General features: G+C 39.5%; 1 protein-coding gene across 1 annotated transcript; it reads left to right on the top strand.

The window, feature by feature from the left end:
- Positions 1 to 6,376: 6,376 nt before the first annotated feature.
- Positions 6,377 to 8,833, top strand: Pcdhb1 (protocadherin beta 1). The gene has a single exon (XM_052201478.1). The coding sequence runs from the start codon at positions 6,377 to 6,379 to the stop codon at positions 8,831 to 8,833; it is 2,457 nt and encodes an 818-aa protein (XP_052057438.1).
- The last annotated feature ends 1,410 nt before the right edge of the window (positions 8,834 to 10,243 follow it).

Here is a 10,243-nt window from a genome sequence, read left to right as displayed (position 1 = left end):
GAAAACAAAACATGCAGAAATCAAAGTGGCACTCACCTTGAGGGCTTTGTGCCTACTGACTAACATTCATGATGCTAGAAGGTGATAAGGATGTGCATTAGTCACTGCTCTATTACTTTTCTTGTCACAGTAGATAGTAGTTAATAAAATGACCCTCAGCTGGTCAATGTATGGAGAATGAGAGACTATGAGGTGTATATATCATGCCTTTTCTCTAAGGAAATATCATGGAAAGAGACAGAAAATATTTTGAGCCCAAAGTTGTAGATAACCCCAAGGGAACAGTGTCTTCTAGACGTGAAGTTTACAAATGACTTCACAGTGGTTATAATAGCATACACAAGACCTGTGCAAGCTCTAGCCAGACAAAATTCCAGCATAAAGTGAGGAAAGTGGGCATGAAATCCTACCACCATCAGAGTAGCTATTGACATTTGATAGCTTCTGGGAGAAAGAGAGTCAGTTTTATTTAGTGATATGATTCCTAGTAGGTTGGCTACATGCCAAAATAGCTTGATAACATAAACTGAACTCGGGGGAAATTGAAAGAAAAAACTCAAAGTTGGGTATGATGGGAGTGCAAGTTCAAGAAGGTAGTTACGAGAGGAGTCGGGGTGAATATGTTCAAAATACATTGTATGAAATTCTCAAAGAATGAGCAAAACTATTATATGAAAAAATAGTCTCAAAAATGAAACTAAAAATTCTATGAGTAAACCTAATCAAGGGAATAAAAGACCTCTACAATGAAAACTTTTAGACATTGAAGAACTTGAAATGGAGAGCCCTCTCTTGTTCATGGATTGGCAAAATGAATATTGCAAAAAAAATATGTTACCAAAAGTAACTAATAGATTCAGTGTAGCTATCAAAATTCCAATCCTACTAATCACAGAAACAGATTTTTTTCTATATTCTTTGTTTACATTCCAAATGCTTTCCCCTTTCCCGGTCCCCCCTCCCTATATGTCCCATAAGCCCTCTTCCCTCTGCCCATTCCCCACTCCCTCCCTCCCCTTCGTCTGTCTTGGTACTCCCCTACAATGCTGCATCAAGCCTTTCCAGGACCAGGGCCCTCTCCTTCCTTCTTCTAGGGAATCATTTGATATGCTAATTGTGTCTTGAGTATTCAGAGCTTCTGGGCTAATTAATATCCACTTATCAGTGATTGCATTCCATGTGTATTCTTTTGTGATTGGGTTACTTCACTTAGGATGATATTTTCCAGTTCTAACCATTTGCCTAAAAATTTCATGAATTCATTGTTTTTAATTGCTGAGTAGTATTCCATTGTGCAAATATACCACATTTTCTGTATCCCTTCTTTCATTGAGGGACATCTGGGTTCTTTCCAGCTTCTGACTATTATAAATAAGGTTGCTATGAACATAGTGGAGCATGTGTCCTTGTTGCATGCCAGGGAATCCTCTGGGTATATGCCCAGGTGTGGTATAGCAGGGTCCTCCAGAAGTGTTATGCCCAGATTTCTGAGGAACTGCAAGACTAATTTCCAGGGTGGTTGTACCATCTTGCAATCCTACCAGCAGTGGAAGAGTGTTCCTCTTTCTCCACAACCTCGCCAACCCCTGCTGCCTCCTGAGTTTTTAGCCTTAGCCATTCAGAAACAGAACATTTTAATTCTTAATCTTCTATTGAAGAACAAAAGACCATGAATAGCTAAAGCAATACTGAGCAGAAAGAAAAATGCTGGAGGTGATGCAATATTTGACTTCCAGCCATACTAGAGAGTCCTAGAAGATCAACTGAAGAAAATAAATAACCCCAAATAAACACATAATTACAGCTTCTTGAAGAAAAGAAAGCCCCCTCAAATGCTGCTGGGAAATTGGGCAAAAAATGTAGAAAAATGAAACCAGATTCCTATTTCTCACCCTATACAAATCAAATTCAAGATGGATCATAGACCTGAGTATAAGAGCTAAAACAATGAAACTTCTAGGAAAAAAAGACATAAGCAAAACATGTAAAAATAGAGGAGTTTCCAATAACAGTAGAAATAGTTCCCAGGAATTGACAAATGAGTTGAATAATAGTATGTTAAAAGACCTTCACAGTGAATGAAGAGACAGCCTATAGAATGAGGGAAAAATCTTTGCCAGTTACAATTCTCTAAATGAACAGAACTGATAGACACTCTATTTATATTAAAAGGGGATTTATTAGAGTAGCTTTCAGTCTGTGGTCCAGCTACTGCAACAATCTGAAAACTAGCTGGGACATCCAGCCTTATGGACTGAACAGAATAGTGACTTATAGTAGAAAGTCTGAGGATTGCAATGAAATTGAGGCCAGATTGGGTTATATTGTGAGCTCCTGTTTCAAAACAATAACAGCAACATATATGTATTAGACAGGCATGATGGTTCACACCTGCAATCATGGCATGTAGGAGGTAGATTCAGTAAACAAAGAAATGGCTTGTGTTATTGTAAGTAGCAGAAATGGAATGGATAAATCTTATTAATTTTATGTTTATTGTGTTATCTATCATACATGTAAAAACTTTTGGGCATATGTAATTTAAATAGTTACAAATACTTATTTAGCCTTTAAATCATATCAATAAGATAATTCAATAATATGTTTGAAGCTAAGATCCTTAGAAGTGACCACTCTCCTGAAGTTTGGTAGATATTGCCTTTCGTATTTACTGGTTTTGTCATATACATAGCCATTCCTAAGCAATACAGTGATTGGTTTTATATGGCTGCGCTAATTAGTTTTTGTCACCTTGACAGAAGCTAAGGCCATCCTGGAAGAGGGAGCCTCAACTGAGAAAATGCCTCCATCAGACTGGCTTGTAGGCAAATCTGTAGGAGCAGTTTATCGATTCGTAATTGATGTAGGAGGAGGGCCCAGTCCACGGAACAGTGGCACACCTGGGTATGTGCTCTTAGGTTGTATAAGAAACCAAGCCGAGGAAGCCATAGTGAGCAAGCCAATAAGCAGCACTCTGCCAGGGTCTGTGCTTCACTTCCTGCCTTCAGGCTCCTGCCTTGAGCTCTCGTCCTAATTTCCCCAAATGGTGGACTGTGATGTGGAAGTGTAAGCCAAATAAAACCTTTTCTCCCCAAGTTAATTTTGGTTAAAATATTTTATCACATGAATAGAAAGCAAAGTAGAACAACACATATTCTGTATTTATTCTGTCTGAGTTTGTTAATCTTTACTCTGAAGATTTATAGTCAGATAGAATTTAGAAAGAAAGCAGTAAAATTTTCTTTATTTGAGCCTGCTAAATTATGTTTGTTTTTTTTATTTGCTTTATGTGATTTGAAGGTTTTCTCTAAAAATTTTGTGAAAATTGAGGGTTCTTATAATGACTAGGTCTAAATGTATCTCTTTTGATTATCCAGGATTCAAACTGATAATATGCAAAATTTCAAATTCACTACTACAAATCAATAGGAAAAGGGCAAGTAAACTGAACAAAAACTCTGCCTTCCAAAAGAAACCCAGGTGACTGAAAATATATTAAATAGTCAACAATCAGGGCAACAACCTGGTTCCATGGTGGAATGTCTTTTGGGTATATGCAAAGTCCCAGTACTGCAAAAACCATGAGGTTAATAACCAGAGAAACAAAACCTAAGCAATGAGATATGAACTTATACACTTAACCCATCATGATAAAATTTTAGAGGACGAATAATGCAAAGTATTCGAGTTTAAGTGCAGTTTATCACTCTAAAATTCATGCTGATATTTAATCCCTATTATGAGCAGTTATAGGATGGGGGCAGGCTGAGACTTTTAAGAAGTTATTTATGAGATGATTAATAGATTATCTCAATAGTGGGCCTGCTATAAAGTTCAGGTCTCTTTTACATATCCTGTCTTTCTCACCCTATGATTCCGTGCATGCTGAGAATAGCAAGAAGTCTGTCACTAGAATGACTCCTTAATATTGGACTGGAATCATATGACAAAATAAAGCTATTTTAAACATAAATTATCCCCATGATATCGTGTTACTAGCAGCAGACAAAGACACAAGACATTGGATATAATTTGAACAACTAGTGGCTACACTAATGATGACTGTACAAATTCAGCATGAATTGATACAAAATTTCAGCAGTCTGTCTTTATAATGTATAACAGGAAAAAAAGAGCATGCATTAGGACACCAGTGTCACTTCTAGGTGGACATACACACAAAGTGGCATGCACAGTTATATCATAATTTTTAATTAAGTGTATAGTAATAAGATGAGTAATTGAATGTGGGTGCAATTATACTGAAAATAAGCCGTCTTTGGTAATCTAGCAGCTGGGTTGATATAGGTAAGTCACAATGTATTCCTGTTGAATTAAAAACAGTTTTATAGAACACTTAGACAAGGCTACTCTGTGGTGGTAATGAATCAGGGGAATGAATGCAGTACAGTCAGTCTACACACAGAAAAGAACATTAGTCAGTCCATTTAAAAGATGAACAAAGCCTCTCTAGACTGCAAATATTAGTAACTGGCTTGCTAATATGACAGCATTAGCCTCACACATTTCTTATAGCCCACATAAAGTTATTCATTTACTCATCATGTAATTAACTTCACCCATGACAGCATTCAATACAGATCAAATTCCTACTTGAAATCCCTCCTAAATTACTCAATACAAAGCCACATATCATGTGTCCTTTGAAATAACTTCTTACTGATATTCCCCATGTTTCCAAGGCTGCTCAATTTTTGCTGTTGCAATAAGTCAGTAAATGCAACTTTATTTAGCAACAGCAGAATTTATGTGGCCACCAACAGTACTAGATTTCTATAAAATGCTAATGGAAGTCAATAGACACCATTAATTTCACATTCAGATAAATAGTAAAAAAAAAAAAAAAAAAAAACCTATAGAGTCAGAGGACTAGGAGAAAGCAAACAATTTGGGGGAGGGTGTACATTTGTACCAGGTGTTGAGGTACCTGATAGAGATAGAAGGGACTGTTAATGGTCCCAAGATATTAGCATTTTGTATATTTTTTACTTTTTTGAGACATGTACCCCAGTATGACCTTGAAGTCTCTATGTACCCCACTATGCTCAGCTTAATATTTTTATGCTTTCTGCTTTCATTCACTTTGTCCCCACTGAGAAATATGGTTTAGGCTTCTTTTAAACTATAGTAATCATTATTATAGCATCTAGGTTTTAAAATGCTAAGCACAAATGGAAAATCGAATACTTGTAATAATCAGCAAGAGACAGGTTTAATTTTATATTCTACCATTTGGGACCTTTGTCTATTTGTCTATTTGTTTATTTGTTTGTTTGTTTGTTTGAAGCACTGGGGAGTAAACCTGAGGCCTTGAGCTTGCTAGGCAGCTGTACCATTGAATGCTAACCTCAGAGCCCAGGACTGCATCTGTTTAAAACAAATTGTAGAAGGATCAGATCTCTTCTTCTTATTTTGAAATATAATCCTAAATTAATCCTTGCTTGATTTAGCCACTATATGACCCAGAAACTGAGCAATATATTAACTAAGTTCATAGATTTTGAGATAGGCAAAACTACAGTGTATAACAAATATTTATGTTTACTAGGTAGGAGAACTTGAAGGTGTGAAAAAATGTCCTGTCAGGTTTCCTCATCTTTTAGGACAGAAAATTGCCTTTCTCATAAGGTTGCCGCAAGCTTATATTGGATAATGCATGCAAATCACTTATCACAGTGTTAGTTCACAGCAGCGATGCCTGCTCAGTAAGACAGTGTTTTTTCTGGGCCAAGTTTGTGCAAACCAAGATGTGTGTTTCTACAGGACCCCATGTGCCTGAAGAATATCTGTTTGCTCACTTATCTTCTGTTACTTGTTCTCCAATCCTTCCACCTTCCCTTCCCACCCCATTCACTCCATATGTTTCATTTGGGCTCCGAAGGACAATGCAGGAATCATTCTCCTGTTCCCTTAGATAATTTAAGGTGAACTGTGAAACTGTAACTTTAATTTGTGTTGTTTGTTCATTGTTGCAGTGGCCCCAGCTCACAGACTGACCTCAGTATGAGTACATATCCTCACTGGCTTCTCAATTCCCAAGGACTTTTTTCTTGAAAGGGAATTAACAAGGAGACTACGGTTGCTGTAGCAACAACCTTCCAACCTCTGCTCAACTCTACAGAATGAGCGCATACCTATTAATACGTTCAATAGCCTGGGGAATTAAGTTACTCAATGCAGATTTTCTTTCAAGTGCAAAAACAGCTTACCGCGCTGGAGAAGCCAGCCTTTGGCAGAACTGCGGTTAAACACTAGTAATAGGAGAGGCTGGTGTTTGTGCAACCTGTCGGCAAAACTAAAGGCCAGAGTGCCCCAGAGCTGGCGGCAGCTGAGAGGAGTGCACTGGTGAGGAATCATGGGAGCTGCGCGCTGGAAGCCTTTGCAGAACAGGCAGGTGGGCTCTCTTCTCCTTCTATGGTGTGTGTCTGTGGGAGGCGCGGCCACTATCCGCTATTCCGTGGCGGAGGAGATGGAGAGCGGTTCGTTTGTGGCTAATGTGGCTAAAGACCTAGGGCTAGAGGTGGGGAAGCTGGCAGAGCGTGGGGCGCGTCTTGTTGCCGAGGGCAACAGGTTGCATTTCCGGCTCCATCGCAAAACTGGAGATTTGTTCGTCAAAGAGAAACTAGATCGCGAGGCACTTTGTGGCAAAGCTGACCCGTGCGTGCTGCACTTTGAAATTGTTCTGGCAGAGCCGCTGCAGTCCTTCCGGGTGGAAGTCAGAGTATTTGATATCAATGACAATGCACCAGTTTTTCTAAACAAAGAGCCTCTTTTAAAGATTCCAGAGAGCACCCCGTTAGGCTCACGCTTTCCACTGCAGAGTGCCCAAGATCTGGACGTGGGACTTAATGGTCTCCAAAACTACAGCCTGAGTGCAAACACCTATTTCCACCTGCACACACGCTTCCGAAGCCACGGTCCCAAATATGCAGAACTTGTGCTGGATAATCCCTTGGACAGAGAAGCACAGCCTGAAGTCAACTTGACCATTACAGCGGTGGATGGTGGGTCTCCTCCCAAGTCTGGCACAGCCAACATTCGAGTGGTTGTCCTGGACGTCAATGACCACGTGCCCCAGTTCTCTCGCTTGGTGTACCGTGCTCAGGTGCCAGAGAACAGTGACAATGGCTCTTTGGTGGTGGTGGTGACTGCCACGGACCTGGATGAGGGCACCAACAAGCAGATAACTTACTCTTTAGCTGAAAATCCAGACACAGTTTCACGGACATTTTTTGTTGAACCACAAACTGGAGAAGTTCGACTCCGTGGGCCTCTGGATTTTGAAACGATAGAAACATACGACATTGACATTCAAGCTACAGATGGAGGGGGTCTTTCTGCCCACAGCAAAGTCTTGGTGGAAGTGGTGGATGTAAATGACAATCCTCCAGAAGTGACAATCTCCTCGGTGTCCAGCCCTCTTCCTGAGGACTCTCCACTCCAGACTGTAGTGGCTCTCTTCACTATCCGAGACCGGGATGTGCGAGTTGGAGGGAAAATCACCTGTTTCCTCAAAGAAGATTTGCCCTTTGTAGTCAAACCCACATTCCGGAATTCTTACTCACTGGTTACTGACAGAAGCTTGGATAGAGAGGATGTCTCTAACTATAATATCACCCTTGTTGCCATGGATACTGGACCACCCAATCTATCCACAGAGACTGTGATTGAAGTGGTAATATCTGATATAAATGACAATTCTCCAGTCTTCCAGGAGGATTCCTACATCTTGACTGTTCGCGAAAACAACAGTCCTGCAGTTTTTATTGGCAAAGTCCACGCCGAGGATCTAGATTTGGGTGAAAATGCCCAAGTAACATACTCTCTGCTGCCTCCTGAGAGTGGTGATCTGTCAGTCTTTGCTTACATCTCCATAAACTCTGATAATGGAAAGCTCTATGCACTAAGAACCATGGATTATGAGGCCATTCAAGACTTTCAGTTTGTAGTAAAGGCAACTGATGGTGGTTTTCTGCCATTGAGTAGCCAAGTTACTGTCAGAGTGGTTGTCCTGGATGACAATGACAATCGTCCAATGATCTTGTACCCGCTGCAGAATGGCACTTTACCCTGCAATGACCTGGTGCCAAGGTCTGCAGAGGCAGGATACCTGGTGACTAAAGTAGTGGCTGTTGATGGTGACTCGGGGCAGAATTCTTGGCTTTCATACCATCTTCTTAAAGCCACGGACCTTGGGTTATTTTCTGTTCAAAGACAAAATGGGGAAATACGTACTCTAAGGCAGATATCTGAGAGAGACCCAATGATGCAGAAGCTGGTCATTCTTGTTCAGGATCATGGCCAACCGGCTCTTTCCACTACCGCTTCACTTAACATCCTGCTGGTAGATGGCTTTTCAGAGCCTTACTTGCAGTTCCAGGATCCATCCAAGCATTCTAGAAAGGTAAATCCAACCACAAAATATTTGGTCATTTCTCTAGCTGTACTTTCTTTTCTTTTTCTCTTGTCCGTCACTGTGATCTTTATTATACACCTCTACCAGAAGATTAAACGCAGAGACAAATTCACAATTCAAGAGCACTTCTATGATGACTGCAATTTTCCTAACAACTTGGTGCAAGGAAGAGGCAATGGTTCCTTACCCCAGCCTTGTCCATATGATATGTGCTCAGCCACTGGCACTGGGAATAGTGAGTTCCGTTTTCTAAAGCGATTTATGCCTAATTTCCCATTCCCCCATGCCGCTGGAGAGGTGAAAACAGAGGATGACTCCAGTTTGCCTCCAGGTTCTAGTAGAAATCAGTGTCGGGGTTCAGAGGGCCATGCTCGGATAGGAGATGAGTATATGTAATTCTGGCTAAGATATCTCATGAGAAGAGAAACAGGATCTTCAAAGGGTCATCCACATGGAAACATTAGACTACAATTCTGATGGAAACAGAAGAACCTAGTTTGATGAAAATAGGAAACTCAGACTGAGACTTGGCTTAGGATAAAACAAATATCCTGATCCCTAAATTATATATGCATCTGAAATTCTTAAAGAAATGTTGCTGTGTGTAAATTCTGCTTTCCCCTCTCGTGCTAAGCAAGAAATGAATGGTCCACTTTTTTCATGTTTCCCATGGCATTTCATGGGCCCTGGCCTGAGAAGTACTTAGTTCCACGGAGAGAGAGAGAGAGAGAGATCTGTTTATTTTACCTTTAAATAATTTCCGAGTACAAAGTTATTTATGCATAGGAAAGAGAACTGACTGTCAGTTCTGATTGAAAATTGAGTTCACCTTAGAGTGGTGGTGAATTCCTCTAATCCCAGCACAAATACATAGTGAGACCCTGTCTCCAAAAAAATGGCAAGCAGAGATACAGTTTATTATTCAGAGTTTTTTATATTTTGTACCTTACAAATGGAAATCATCTCTGAATCAACTTTCATGCCACCATTTATAATCATGAAAATGCTCAGTAAAAGTGATGATTCTTAATCATGGTGGCAGATAGAGAGGAAAATAAGAAAGGGATTTAGTTTATTTTTAAATGTAAGAGCAGATATAAAGCTAGAGTTCAGTAAAGAAATATTTTCCTGAATTGTTAGATATAGCTTCTTAAGAGTTATTTGAGGCCTTAGGCAGATCTCAACTCTCTCTCATATATAGATATCCTTGCCTTATCAAACAGTAGTTAGTGAATATAATGAATTGGGGGTGAGATAGGATACAAATAAAATATTTTTGCTATAGTTAATTAGCTATCGAATACTCAATTTAAATCATTTTGTGCTGAATGCCGTAGAAGTTTTATACTTTTAAACAATTTTGTAATTTGTAGAACAACTATAAATAAGGTACCAAATAAAGATGTTCACTAACATCAGTTAAATTGCCTTAAGAGATGCACTTTCACATAATACTTGATTTGGTGATAGGCCCCTCCACTCTGAGTGTCCCAAGCTATCACTATAGTATTGTAAATGTAAGGAAAGGTCCATTTCAGAAAAATCATGCATTAATTGAATTGAGGTGGCGAATCAAATTAGGTTACTTTAAAAACAATTCTTAACTCTCACTAGCTTTTCTATGTGCTCATATTCTAAGGTTAAAAAAAAACCTGACTCTGAAACATTATTGTAGTTTGAGGAAGACAATAAAACCACAAACTATACCTTTGAAGTCAGCTTGCTTTGATGAGGCTGTAACTATGGGTCCTTTTTACAAATGTGCCTCAGTTTAGACTCACTGAAGTCCTGATTCCTTTTATACAA

This window comes from Apodemus sylvaticus, chromosome 13 (assembly GCF_947179515.1).
Source record: "Apodemus sylvaticus chromosome 13, mApoSyl1.1, whole genome shotgun sequence".
Lineage (NCBI taxonomy): Eukaryota > Metazoa > Chordata > Mammalia > Rodentia > Muridae > Apodemus > Apodemus sylvaticus.
The sequence above is the reverse complement of the archived record's forward strand: the minus strand, read 5'-3'. Positions and strand labels throughout refer to the sequence as shown.

What these genes read in the sequence shown, in the direction of transcription:
- Pcdhb1 (XM_052201478.1), top strand. Translation starts at nt 6,377, where the DNA reads ATGGGAGCTGCGCGCTGGAAGCCTTTGCAGAACAGGCAGGTGGGCTCT.